Source organism: Rissa tridactyla, chromosome 4, assembly GCF_028500815.1.
Source record: "Rissa tridactyla isolate bRisTri1 chromosome 4, bRisTri1.patW.cur.20221130, whole genome shotgun sequence".
Classification (NCBI taxonomy): domain Eukaryota; kingdom Metazoa; phylum Chordata; class Aves; order Charadriiformes; family Laridae; genus Rissa; species Rissa tridactyla.
In genome coordinates, this window is record NC_071469.1 from 74,414,460 (window position 1) to 74,428,751 (window position 14,292).

General features: G+C 41.6%; 1 protein-coding gene across 3 annotated transcripts; it reads right to left on the reverse strand.

The window, feature by feature from the left end:
• Positions 1-14,195, reverse strand: DNAAF1 (dynein axonemal assembly factor 1). Of its 3 annotated transcripts, XR_008466397.1 has the most exons (15): positions 14,046-14,195; positions 12,786-13,017; positions 12,312-12,449; positions 11,728-11,863; positions 9,119-9,210; positions 8,061-8,282; positions 7,088-7,254; positions 6,701-6,822; positions 5,924-6,138; positions 4,612-4,869; positions 3,903-4,012; positions 2,449-2,517; positions 1,224-1,352; positions 1,001-1,137; positions 596-700 (listed from the first exon to the last, which is right to left on the reverse strand). XR_008466397.1 is itself a non-coding variant. In XM_054201244.1 (14 exons), exons 2-14 carry the CDS (start codon positions 12,919-12,921, stop codon positions 603-605), a joined length of 2,115 nt encoding a protein of 704 aa, XP_054057219.1. In that variant the 5' UTR covers positions 12,922-13,017; positions 14,046-14,195; the 3' UTR covers positions 1-602. The 3 variants fall into 3 exon arrangements, 2 of the variants coding, with proteins under 2 accessions (XP_054057219.1, XP_054057221.1); XM_054201244.1 differs by having other exon boundaries at positions 1-700; positions 1,001-1,352; XM_054201246.1 differs by lacking the exon at positions 596-700 and having other exon boundaries at positions 988-1,137.
• Positions 14,196-14,292: the final 97 nt, after the last annotated feature.

Genomic DNA, 14,292 nt, shown 5'->3' on the forward strand with positions numbered 1-14,292 from the left:
AGAAGCAATCTCCATTTGTCGTTGAAGTCTGTCTGATATGCCATACATTTGTAAGGAGATGATACAAGTTAAAATATATTTGGCTACAGGTAGAATCTTTATTTAGCCCAAATGACAGAAACATGTTGCATTATGGACTGAAACTACATTTCATTATGTACGTAATGAAACCCAAAGATATAAACATTTAACTGAGTAATTTCTAGAAGGATGCAAGGGGAAAAATGACATGAGAGAGTGGAATTTAACGTTAAAACAGTAGTGCCCTCGCTTTCAAAGGCAGCGAACGCTGCTAGCTGCCCCGAAGAGCTTGGAGCCGAGGGACCCCCGGCAGGTTTGGCAGTGGGGCCACGGGCGCTGGCTCCCTGCGGGTCACAGAGGGCTGCGGGCTCTTCTCACGCTGACGCAGCCACAGGCTCTGCCCTCAGGGGGGGATGCTGGAGGCCACAGCAGCCTCCCCCCGCCTGAAGGTGGTGGGTTTTTATACCTCAGTAAGTGTTACGTCAGCTTTAACTAAGGGTCCCGGCGCTGAACTCCGCATTTTGAGCATAACCGCATGCAATCAGCCAGGCACTGTGCTCCGGATTAGGTCTGTATTTTTTTTAATCTAATTCGCTCTCAGGGTCCTTCTCACCTTGTGCTTCGTGAGGCCGTCCTTCGCCCTCGGCCAGGCACACCATTTCCCCATCACTGCCTTTCCCTGTTAAAGCATGAAGGCAAAAGGCAAATGAAACTCACCGGTGGTCTTTAATACTGGAAAAAGAAATGTAGAGCCCAATCTTTAAAAACCATTTAAATAAAACTCAGCAAGAACTTCTGTATGGAAAAACAGAAAATAGCATTTTAATTCCTAATTTATTAGCGTTCCCACATAAATAAAAGGAAGAGGTGATTGTTAACTAAAAGTGGATCAAAAATGTTTTCAACAAGAGCTGAACTGTCACTGTGAATGTGCCACCCACCTTTTCCTCTGTGGTTAATTATGTCACTGTAATCTTACCGTCCCCTTCCCATGGGCTTGAGCCACCTGGTCGATCGCAGACGGGTGACAACAGCAGATTACCCTCGGGTTCAGTGACAACCTCTTGTATCAAGGGTTTTGAGGGGGTTGCTTGTCTATGTACGATCTCCAGGTATCTGTGTGGATTAGCAGGCTCTGTGACGAAGCTTTCAACAAGGGGTCTTAAGTGCTCCTTTTCATGCTCTTTATGTATCTTACGCACATTTGAAAAAATTGCTGTTGAAATTTCTTCTCCTACTGAATTCTCAAACATGCTTTTATTGTTTTCCTCTAATGCAGAATCGCTGTCATTTGTCATTTCAGAAATTATTTCAATCTTTGGGTGACATTCCTGCCATAAAGGTAGAAAACAATTGAAAATATGTTACTCTAGATGTAAAAGCAAAAAGGTGGGTAACTATCTCCTGGCTCCACGTAACAGCTGTCGGCTTTGCTGTGCTGTTCTCCCAAAAGGTATGGGACGTGCTTCATACCCATAGCTCTGCTTCTTTGTGGACAAATCTCGGGTTAACTATTTCTCAGGCACCAGCGACGAACTGATCATAGACTATTACCAGTTCATAAAAAGCAGACGAATTTCAGCAATGCGTGGGCTTCTTTGTCTTGTTAAGAACTGAACACCCTTTCGAGTGTGAGAGCTGCTAACACATACTCCTTCAATAATCCTCTTTGTTCCCTTATCTTAATTGTAGGCTTTGCTGGCCAAGGCATTTTGCAACGCTGTTAGGAGTCTGTGGCCAAAAGAGTGAATAAATCCCAGGCCTTACACTGACTGTAGGAAAGGTTTGCGTTATCTTGGAGGGACTTGTGAAAACACGTACTGCATCAGTCTCTGGCTCCAGCAAGGCAAGGAGGAGTCTACATCAGCACTAGAATTGGAGCCAGGCTTTTAATCTCTGTCGTTTTCTTTTTCCTCTTGTTTCTGCTTCTAGGTTTTTGCCTAGCAGATCAGTCCGAGCACAACACTGGTGTGGGCCTGTATCTGGCCAGCCCCAGGTGGAGCAGAGGAGTTTCAATCTCCCTGTGTTTTCAGTTGAAAAGTCTGATTTTATTCAGCAGTAGGTGATTTGTACTATCTATTCAGTCCTTTGCAGCGTATTAGTACTGGTAAAGTACATTTTAAGAGCAATCTTCATTAAAACACTACATGCTACTAAGAAATTAATCTTATTTAACTGCTGCATTGCTTGATCTTAGGTTTTTCATTCTCCTATTTTTGCAATGCAATAATATAAAAAATCAAATTAAAAAAGGAGTTACAAGTGGATAGAGAAGATCCGCTGAAACATCCATTTTAGTTTATAAGTGCATAACCGATTGTATTTCCCAAAACAGCATGTCACAACTTAGATGATTATCCTCATTTTGCAAAACATTTGTAAATGTGTTTAGGCAAGCTTCATCACTAGAATTAATAAGAATCTTACCTTTTGAGCAAAGATTTCCTCTTCTGGGGGAAATTCACTTACATCTATATCTTCTAAATCGGGCAGTTCCTGAGGACAAGCACAAGATGATTCATCAGTGGGAAAAGGGACTCTGAAGGCACACAGGTTTGTAAGAATAGCATTAGAAATGTACAAATGAAGATTTGAGACTAATGCTAATGGGTGGAATCTGATGTCAACAGGAAAGCTGTCAGTCTTGTTCCAATCAGCAGGGCGCATTTGCAGATCAATCCAAAATCGCTTGCTAAAAGTGATCCTAGTTTAGGTACAGAGAATGTAGTTCAAACACCACCCAGGCATGTGCAGCAACATGGGCTTGTTTCTGCTTGATAGAGGGATGTCATAACCACCGCATTACAAATCCTCCTCCACTTTTCTCCCTTATATTACTACTGAGGGTATCTACGGACTCCAGGATGTGAATAAAGAGGACAGTGCTGCTCCAGAGCTTCTCTCCATTGGCATCGTCACGGCTGTTCCCTGCTATGTCAGCGCTAAGCCTCCTTGGAAAATCTGCAATAGCGTAAGTATTGGAGGGTGTTGGGAGAAGCTCTTTCCATTACTAAGTGTCATTTGGAGAAGGAAGTAGCATAGAACACTGAAATGTGTATTAGCGTGTGATTTGGGTTTGGTTTTTGCTTCTGTAGAATTAGAATAGTCACACTTTTTATGTGTGAAAAGCCAGTCCATGCACGTATGCTGAAGAGTTCCTTTTGGACTGCGTTCAAGTTTGAGCAAAGGAGCGTGCTGCGGTGCCATGTATTTGCTGTATTTTTCACTGCCATTACCCATGTCCTCCTCATGGTTAAATGTGGTTAAACATGTTTAAATGTTTGCATCAATAGATAGAAATCTTAGATAATAAAGACTGTATTAAATATATAAATTGCTAATTATATACCTGAATAATGCACGTTCTGCTTTTCCTGGAAATATTCCTAAAAGTTCTATTTTGAGAATGAATTTATAATATCTGATGCTGCTAGCTAACATTTACAGTGACTGGGTGGCTATTTCTTCCTTATACTTTTTCTGCAACAGTTCACATTTTTAGCTGCATATTTCATTTGAGTTTTGCCTATGAGGACGCATGTATCCATTAGATTCTTTTTGTTGTGATTTCTGTTTTTTAAATGAGAGCCCTCTGAGATATCACAGAGATAGAAGGTCAACTTCAGGTGATTTATGGCCAAAGGACAAAATAAACTTTGGAAGCAGTGGTAAATTCTTTAAACGTGCTGCACTGGAGAGAAGAAATACCCCTACAACTTTACTTTTGGGGTTTTTTTCTTTCTTTCCTTTTACTTTTCCTAATAGTAGACCATTTTTAGAAACCTGGCCATATAGTTTTATTAGCCAGGATGTTACAAGAATTCATTTGGGAGCAGACAATACCCACCCTGACCTTCCCAAAATCTGAATCCAATACATACGTCAAGATAAAGTTTCTCCGGTGTCTCCATTTTGATCTGTTCAATTTCAGCATATTCATCCAGTTCCGGAAGCATGGCCTTTTCAGTAACTGCCTTGTCTCTTGCTAGATCTATAGAATAAACAGTAGTCAGATGCAGAGAACTAACTGAATAAAAGACTTTCTATATGGCAACAGCAAGCACTGCAGAACCAAACTGCTGGGGACCCGGCTACCACTGCAGAATTCACAGCTTTCCATCATATTCTTGGTCTCCCTTACATTGTATACATTAGTATTTGCATTTTGCGATAACATATTTCACAAATCTACAAAAGCATTCTTCCACCTGTGAAGGCACAAAAACCACCTCTAGAGTGACGTCCAGCTTCTGCTGGCAGACAGACCCCACAGTTTCTGGGGGAGCAATGGAAGCCTGTAAGCTCTCCTGTCCTGGCGCTAAACCTGGGACGTAGGAGAAGTGGAATTCCACTTTAAGTAGCAGAAGTTGCAGGTTAAGCCCTCCACATTTTTTTTGTTTGTTGTATTTAAAGAATATTTTATCCAGTATTACTTGATTTTCAAGTAGTCACTGTGGAAATCTAATGCGAAGTTCTTATCTATGAATCAGTTGGACTGAATCACGGCAGAGGCGGTGCTACACTAAGACAGAGCTCGGCTCATCGTCTCTGCTTCCTCAGTTTGGTTTGATTCTTCGCTGTGTACATTACCGTCTGTCATCTTGTTGAAGTTTGAGTATTTGTAAGAGTCTGATTCTTGTGCATCCTCTTGAATCCTAGCAGGAATATTTCCAGATGGGAAATCTGTGTCATCTTCCCTATTTGGTAGAAGTGTTGTCACTTCATCACGAGCATCAAAATTTTCATTTCTAAGTTTCTCATTCTTCTCTTGAGTTTCTTCCTTTTCTGCTATATTTGAAGTCTCTGATGCATTAGAATTTCCATCACTGTCATATGAATTTGTCGGTGCTAGTACAGAAGAAACATGTTCATTACAGCTGCTGAGTTACTCATTCTAAATATCCAAACTTTACTATGTGATCTTAATAGTTTGGCCTAAAATATGCATCAGAAGCTCCTACTTTGAGCAGCTATTCATGGATCAGCCGGCAGTCCTCCCAAGACCGCAGCAATGTTGTGGGTTTCCCCGTCCCAACTCCCCAGCAAACACAGTTCCCAAGCAAAAAAACTCATCGAGGGAAAACACTATAGTAAATAATCGTCTGGCATCTATAGATAACTTTGAGAAGACTCACAAGTGACTACATATTTAAGTATATGTTTAAGCATTTTGATGGATCAGTGACAAATGCTGCAGTTACTCTGCACTGCAGCACTGCCTTATTTGCCTTCAATCCTATTTATCCTGAAACACACATACTTCTCTAGAAAGGTGAGGTTGGGACCTATTACTGGCAGTAAATGTATGCCTCCCCGAATAATGTGACTGGAGAATTTGTGGCATAAAAAAGGGCAGTAAGTGAAGCAAATCATTAAAGACCTTTTTACTGCCTGTGTTACCACTGCTGCCGGCTCTAGGCTGAAGCTCTTACTGTTGGTGAACGCAGCGGCGGAGAGGTGCCTGGATGGGGACTGGTGAGGCGGTTAGCACTGGGACTTACTGGAGCCCACATGCCTACTGAAGCCAGCCCTGTTCTGCATCTTGGGGAAGTATCACGGCTGGGGTGTAATTGCTTGCCTCCACCCATGAACGCCTGCTGGAACCCTGACCAGCATCTGGTTGCTCTGCTAAAGGGCACAAGAGCTTGAAATGCTGGGACAAAAAGTAGTTTTTTGTTTTTCTGTTTCATCAGCAGTGAGAAGGGAGATGATTGCTTAAAATCATTGTCGTTAATCTAAGATACAATAAGATTAATAAAGTACTTAGTATGGGAAAAGAAGATTCATAAACATATTCCAAAAATCGCATCAGCCTGCTTCTGAACATTCGGGAACTATTCATTTATTTTAAACATTCAAATTGAAGCAGACACAGCCATCTTTCAAAACAGTAACAACAAACCTTCTAGGATGTCTGTTGCACCTCCATTTCCACGTTTTGCACTTTCATCTCTTTCTTCCACAGACTTTTGTCTTTTCTTTTCCTCTGCTTTTTGCCTGATTGCTGCTAAAGCATCGATACTATCTTGGATTTTTTTTCTCTCTCTGGTTTCCCATTTTTCCCTTTCTGCTTTCTCAGCTTCAAGCCCTCCAACAGCCCAGGCTTCTGCACAGGCTCTAATGAAAACACAAAAGCTCACCGTAATATAGCTATAAAACCCCATCTTTGTAATAAAAGAGAAATTTAAAATAGCTTGCAACAGCATAAAATAGCTGCAAGGGTTAAAAAAAAAAAAGCATACATCAATGACAATCCCTTACACAACAGGGATGCACATGTATCGTATCTTTTACGCAGAACTGCAACAAAAGAACCAAGATATCCAAATGCAGGTGACTACACCACCAGAGATCTGCCAGGAGTGCTCATCTTGGCTCTGCTTTTCCAGACGCTCGTTCAGCTTCTGTTGAAATCACGATTTGCCCCTGGTCTACAGACTTAGCGTAAAACAACTCTGTTCAAGAATTAATTCTCATGTTAAAAAATAGATGGTTTTTTTCCTAGGTATGTTAGATGTAGAACTCTGTAGTACAATACTCTTGTATTCCAAGTCACCCACCCTCAATAAATTATACCAGTCAATCTTCCTTTTCTTCTGTGACAAAACATGGGTGAGTGCTCATTAGCATTTGAGCTTTAGTACTGTGTAAAGGTAAAGATGATGCCTCTGTTTCTTACCTGTCCTTTGGGAAAACTGGTCTGTCATCCAGGTATGTCAGTTGTTTTAGTCGAACAATAAGTGTTTTTCTATAATTAGCAATTTTCTTTATCACTTGGTTTCCCATCAAATTCAGCACACGCTAGAGAAACAAGGGAAACAATTTTTAAAGTCAAGCAGCAAAAAATACCCCAATCTGGATATGCTCTTTCCCTATCATTTCAAAACCAAGAAGTGAATAAAACATCCTGGGTGTTACAGGTAATCTAGAAAAAAAACCCAAACAAATAATGTTTAATAACATTTCTTTTAGACCGATACCTATTGTGCCCTGGACCACGCGACAAAACCATTTAATGGGATTCACCCACCTACATGATACAAACCCCCAGCTATATTCAGCTTACCAAATTAGGCATGGTCTCCAGAATAGTTATAACATTTGGATCACTTAGATTGTTGTGGGAAAGATCGAGGACAGAAATACTCAGACACTCTTGCAAGTGCTGTATGTCTTCCACCGCTTGTAACTTATTGTGAGCGATCTGTAGAGTCTGCAGGACTTTCAGACAAGCTGTCGGACAACGAGGGGAAAGGTAAGAGTCGTTGCTTCACGGAGGATTTTCTGGAGCAAGTAGAAAACTGCATTGTCAAAATAATTGTTTCTATTGAATTGGGAGCTTTTTGCCTAAATTTTTTATTCTACTCTATGTATGTTTTGGCTAGGGCTCCAAAGCTGCTTTCTTCACCCCAGGAAAAATAGTTCTTTGGTTTTACGATGGTGGTTGTTTTTAATTCACTTTTCAAACTAGTCAGTTACACAAAAGCAAGAGCTTGTATTCCCAAGGAAGATGGACCGGTATAATTTATTGAGGGTGGGTGACTTGGAATACAAGAGTATTGTACTACAGAGTTCTACATCTAACATCTACAATTGATAATGTAGAGGAATTCTTTTTTATTTTCTGCTGAAGATGGAATAAATCCTTTAACAGACATAAAAGATTTCGTAATCATGTCTGTAACTGCCAAAGCGCATCTTGACTGCAAAGTGAATGCTGAAAACTGGATTGTCAGCCTGTCTGCAATGCAGGTAAGTACTGAGATGGTATTAAGAAGTGAGGAAAAACTACTTAATTGTCCTAGGTATCACGTGAAAGTAATTACTATGTCTTTTCTGTATTCTCACCTATTGCAAAATACATAGGTTTAACTCTTCATCAGAAGCCTTGTGGACTTTGGTATGGGAGATTGTGCAAAAGTCTAACATGAATTAAAAAACCCGTTGCAACTACTGCCACTAATAATAGCTTAACTTAGTCAAAGCTTAGGAATATGGACTCATTATAGGTTAAACCATGTTGCACCAACAGTTCTTACAGAGATTCTCAATGGTCTTAACGTAGTTGTTACTGATATTGAGGGAATCCAGCTTTTGTAAGGGTTCAAGGTTTTCAATTTTGCTAATCAAATTGAGTTGCAAGTAGAGGCAACGCAACTCTGTCAGAGCCTCCAAATTCTCAATTTTCGTTAAGCCATTGCATTCCAGCCATAAACACTTCAATCCAGTATACTCTTCAAGATTTTCCAGGCGGTCAAATCCTGCAGAAAAAGATGTTTTAAAATTAAATTGCATTGGCTGAAAACAAGTCTTTGGAAGAGTAAATTTCATTAAACCACTGCTACTGAAAAGAGCCTGTGAGAACACTTGTACTCAAGTTGCTGCCAATATTTCCACTGAATTAATGGTACAGTACCTGGCTCATAAAGGGCAAAACCATATAGGTACCTGTTCTGGTCTATACCTCGTACATATTGAGAAAATAGCAAAACCAAGGCCAAAGGTAGAAGGTAGATTTAGCATGTGCTATTTATTTAAAACAATTCTTATGCTAACCTGAACCAGCTAACCGTATCATCCAAAAACCTGCTCAAAGATCATAAGAGGACAATCCGTGTTCATTCTAGCAACTTCTTTTACTTTCAGTAGCATTTGAGAACATGCGGCGAGTCTTTACTGTTTGTTTCCTTCCTGACCATTTTTATTTGGCAGTAAAAAGTCCCCAAAGCTGGAAAACAGCTTCTTTATAAAAACACATTTGAGAAATACAAGTATTTTCCTCTGAATGCAACCTAGACCAGTATTTTAAGACATTTCTTAGAAGCTAATGTTTTGGGGAGAAAAAAAAAAAGTTTCCCTTGATTCCTATTGATCCTTTGAAAGACTCCACAATGTGAATTAGGTCTATAATCAGTTCACTTTTCTACCTTCATGTTGACTCATTTGGTTTCACAATTGCACTAATGTATGTAAAATTAAATTATGTTTCTAATTTAAAAGAATGATTAGATACCTTACTTCGGTGAGACGTAAAATAGATGCTGAGCTAAAATACCACTTAGAATGATAAATCTAAACAGTCACATCCACATCTTACCTTTATAATGTAAGTAAAGTGTATCATTTAAGTATGGGGTCAAGTATAATTTCTGCTGTTTACAGATTTCTCGCAGAATCTTTTTTGTCATTCTAAAATAATAACGGGAAGCAGAAGCAAAACAAAAAATGCATTTCAGTGCACATTCTGAAATCTTTGTGTTTTTTAACAGATTTCAACGCAACATCATTAATAGCTCTTTTATGCAAGAGAAATAGCTACAGCTTTCAAGGCTATACTCCAAATAAAAAAGCAGTAGTAGTTTTTTAGAGTGGTTTTCCATTTCTACCTGTTGGAAGTGAGTTACCAGGCTCTTCTGCTAAAAACCAGAGAGTACGTAGGAAAGCGGGTAGGGAACTAGAGAGTCCATCTTCTTGGAAAAGAGCAGCATGGTTCTATGTTAGATTCTGGTTCCTTCCTCTCCAGTTCTTTGCTCCAATCCTTGCTGCTTTGGTGCAGGACCTTTGGTGGCATAGCCAATACGCAACATTTTTCTCAGACTAGAAAAATCAACAGTTATCAACCTAACGTTTTAATGAAATGCCGACTCTGGAATAGCACTGAGACAGAGGACTCAGCAAGAGGCACTGGGCAGAGAGCTACAGCGTGAAACAGCAGAGGTGCAGGGGCAAAGCACTTGGGCTGGCAGCCAACAGTGGCCAAACGAGGCCACAGCTGCACAGGGCAGTCAGCTGGACAGCAAAGCCCCGAAGCCATCAGAAAGTACATGGGTGGCCTGAAAACTCTGCAAACAGAAATGGATTGCAGCAAAGAGCCGCTGATGGGGTGACTTATACCATTATGTGGGACTCTGTGCCAGCACTGGGTCAACAGTTTCATAGAGCTGGTAGTCCCCAAGCAGGGACTTTGCAAGAAATGACAGGACATTGACAGGAGAGGACATTCATTTTGGAGGCAAGGTGTTCAGGGCTACATAAAATTTAGTAACATTACAGACAAGAAACTTGGGAACCCATCAAGAAAACACTTAGCAAAAACATTCCAAAGCCGAAAATACCTGTATCTTCCTGCTTAGAAAGATTAGATTCTGTAAAACAAAATTCCAGAATCAAATGTCTAGTAAATATCCCTCACTTAAAGTATAATGTTAAATGATCCAAAATTACCTTCTGCTTCTAAATTTCATCTTAACAAATTGAACTTTGCGTTTGTGGTCATAAGTATTTTTAGGCCTAAGGTCTGTAACACTAAGATTTTCTTGGCATGAAGATATTTTGAAAATAACAAAAAAACTTGAGTAAAGGCAGTTAATGAAAGTTAAAATGAAACTTCAACTTTAACTTCAATGAAAGTTAAACCTATCATAATGAATTTGCTTTTAGATTTATTTACTTACTACACTAAAAATCTCAGTATTGTTGAAGAACAAAACTGTAATAGTCAATTAGTCAATAGAGTTCCTGGGGCAATGTGAAATACGTTTGTCAGCCTGCAACTGCCCTGTATGCCTGACATAAATCTCTGAAGGAATGAAAGATTTATAAACTGTGAGCAAAATCTTTTTTCTGTTTTCTTGTGCTGTCAGCCCAGCTACATTATCGTACGCTAGCTACGTGCAGTATATCCCATTGTTTTTCATTGTGCTATTTATAGTGGCGTTTAATCAAATTATTAGCATCCTTGGGCAATTTATAGGATCATAAAATGTTTTCCTTCAAAACGCTATCTTATGTGCAGTTATTGCTCTCTGCCATCATTCTTCATAAGAACTTAATTCTGAAGCGTGCCAGGCTGATTACCCCAGGAGAATGAAGTTTTCTGGGTAAGCACAGTCCAACCTACCTCCTGATAACTCAGTGAGAGGCTTTCCCTTGACCTTGAAGGACTGTAACTGTCTCCAATAGCACAGCTATGTTAACGGTAGCAGCAACGTAAACTTTGCGAATTTTCACCAACACGCAGGTACAGGAATGGAGGGTAAATATTCATTGTTCCTTATATATCACTCCATTACAAGCCCACGTGACCAGATTTCAACAAAGTTATTAAATAGTACCAGATATGGGGTTTAATTTTATTATTTGCTTGCAACGTGCTTAATCAGAGATAACACGAGGATAATCCCATTTCATAACTCCCCAATAACATAATCTCATTTCATATTAATTAACAGCCATTGCAGCATATGCCGGTTAGGCTGGACCAAAAATCATAGCCAGATCTTACAAAGGAGTTGTGTCTTATTGGTACCCATCTGAAGTACCTCCGGATTTCCTCTGCTAAAAATTATCTTGGCAACTGTAATATTTACATTGTGATGAATTAATACAATGCATTCTCTGAACCGATGCTGAAAAACGGTCAATTCTACTGACAAAAGACAACCACAAGCATTTGCACAATTTTCTCCAGATCCATAAAATAGACTACATCAGGTAGTTAGAATGTAGTTTGCTACCGCGGACATAAAAAAAAAAGGCTGAACGGATGCTGGAAATATCACCAATATTTCTGATTTATCAATTATTCTCAAGTTCATCTTCAAAATTATTCTCCTGAATTAACATTAGCATGTAGAGTAGCAAAACTCCCATTGACTTCAGTGATGCCAAGATTTAAATAGAAAACATCAACAAACAATGTGTTACCTTACACAGCCGCTCTTTACTTCTGTCCTTTGACTGAATGAGCTGGTTACCGATTTGTGATCACCATCTGATTTTTGTTCATTCTGTTGATCTGCTCTGGACATACAGTTGATGGCCTTCTCTTGAGTTTTAACATCTTTGTAAATGAGAAAACAAGCTGCAGTTTAACAGCATGGGTGGGGAAAAAGTATCACGTTGGCAATTACCTTAGAGAAATATTGAAGAGCGTTTGAATATGAATTTCAAGAAGGAAGCGTTGCTGGCATTTTTATGGAAAGGATCAACTTTTTTAGAAGGCAAAGTAGTAAAATTAGTAGCAAAATAAATTGTTGAAATTTGCATATTTTTTTTTAGATCTGGAAGTCGGGTAGTACCCACCAGTCTTAAGATTATTATAACATACAGTGACAATAAAGTACTGGCACCAATGTTGTTATGGTCTTAGACAGCTACTATAGATTACATTTAATTAACAATAATTTGAGTTTAACAAGACTACTAACTTTCCATGTAAAGAGACTACAGTAATGGTGTATGAGTCATCTCCAGCACTGTTTGTTAGTCTAGATCCTCTACAAATTTACCCTTTTGCATTCGTTGGAAGGGGTCTCCAGTGCTATACTCCAAGCTGTCTTTAGACTGCCTTTGATTACTTGCATTTTCAATACTCTTCTCTTCAGATTCTTGTTCTGGACCTTCTAGTTGCGCTTCTAGTCTGTACACTTAAAAAGAGACAGTACAAACAAAATGATTGTACCAGCTCATTTAAATACGATTGTAATTAAAACATTTAGAGGTCACGCTAGCTGTATGATTACAACACGGGAAAAAGTATCTCTCCAGCAAGAAGAAAATGAAACAGAAAAGAAAACCATAAAAAAGCACAAGAAGATAGCAATTGAGTAATCTTCAGTTATGGCAAGACTTTCAGTGACTTCAGTGGGAGAAACAATAAATTCATACTGTATCCAGGGGAGTAACGACAGACTTGGTTTCTAGACTTTATGTTCACTAAAGTTCCCTAAATTCACCCAAGGGAGACAGCTGGAAGGGCTCACCTGTGTTGACAGAACTGCCTTCATTTTGTGTTTGGGTAGCTTTGTTACTGGTGTCATTCACAGACTCTCCTGACACCTCCTGCACAGTAACCTCCCCTCCAAGGCCTTTGCCTGAGTCTCCATTTTGTGGTTGCATTTTAAGATATGTGATTTAGACAAACATCATCCAAGTTGGTATTTGACTTCCAATCCAACTTCCAGTCAAAATGTGTAAAGGCCTTAGTAGGAGAACCTGTTACAGATTAAAAAAACATATGAGTAAATGATGAAGCCAGCTCACAGCTAGCAACCTGGGGCTATTCACTGGGGAGTCACTTTTTCCCCTTTTGAAGCTGGCACGCTGAGGACGCGGTGATCATGCCCGTTCAAGGCACAGCCTGCATCCTGCCTCACTGCAAGCCCGGTGGGCTCCCAAGAGGAGCTGTAGTCTCCTTACCTTTCAGCCCTGCATGTTTTGCTGCTGTCACCTGGGAGCTCTCTAGGCAAGACTCATGTTCTAGAGCACACTGCTATATCCCAAGCACAAATCCAGGCTGGGCAGAGAATGGCTGGAGAGCAGCCCTGAGGAGAAGGACTTGGGGGTGTCGGTGGATGAGAAGCTCAACACGCCCCGGAAATGTCCTCTGGCAGCCCAGAACCCCCCCGCAGCCTGGGCTGCATCCCCAGCAGCGTGGGCAGCAGCGCGAGGGGGGGGATTCTGCCCCTCTGCTCCGCTCTGTGAGACCCCCCTGCAGTGCTGCCTCCAGCGCTGGGGCACCAACAGCAGAAGGACACGGAGCTGTTGGAGCGGGGCCAGAGGAGGCCCCGGAGATGCTGGGAGGGCTGGAGCCCCTCTGCTGGGAGGACAGGCTGAGAGAGCTGGGGGGGTTCAGCCTGGAGAAGAGAAGGCTCCGGGGAGACCTTCCAGCCCCTGCCAGTCCCTAAAGGGGGCCTACAGGAAGGATAGGGAGGGACTCTGGAGCAGGGAGTGTAATGATAGGACACGGGGTAACGGCCTCAAACTGGAAGAGGGGAGATTTAGGTGAGATCTGAGGCAGAAATTGTTTGCTGTGAGGGTGGTGAGCCCCTGGCCCAGGTTGCCCAGAGAAGCTGTGGCTGCCCCATCCCTGGAGGGGTTCAAGGCCAGGCTGGACGGGGCTTGGAGCAACGTGGTGTGGTGGGAGGTGTCCCTGCCCAGGGCAGGGGGTGGCACTGGGTGGGCTTTAAGGTCCCTTCCAACCCCAACCACTCCATGGTATCTCCCGTTAAACCTCCCTTTACCTGACCCGAGACCTGGGCTGGGCCGGCTGTTCGGACCCAAGCCCCGGCGCACGGGGTGGGCGGCCGCTCCTGTCCTCACCGCGGTACCTCCGGGTCAGCAGGAGACGCAAACGGCGGGGGACGGAGCGGAGAGACCCGAAGCCCGCTGCTGGGGTCCCCGGCCGCTCTCCCAACGGACCCAACCGCCGCCGTCGCCATGGCGACGCCGCGCGCGGCCCCACAAGCCCCCGCGGCCGCTGCCGGCGGC

Excerpts from the sequence above, each read along its gene's own strand:
- DNAAF1 (XM_054201244.1), bottom strand. The coding sequence starts at position 12,921 with ATGCAACCACAAAATGGAGACTCAGGCAAAGGCCTTGGAGGGGAGGTT. Across the intron at positions 12,450-12,785 it reads AGGCAGTTCTGTCAACACAG|TGTACAGACTAGAAGCGCAA; the intron begins GTGAGCCCTTCC and ends TCTCTTTTTAAG. Across the intron at positions 9,211-11,727 it reads GTAAAGAGCGGCTGTGTAAG|AATGACAAAAAAGATTCTGC; the intron begins GTAACACATTGT and ends TTATTATTTTAG.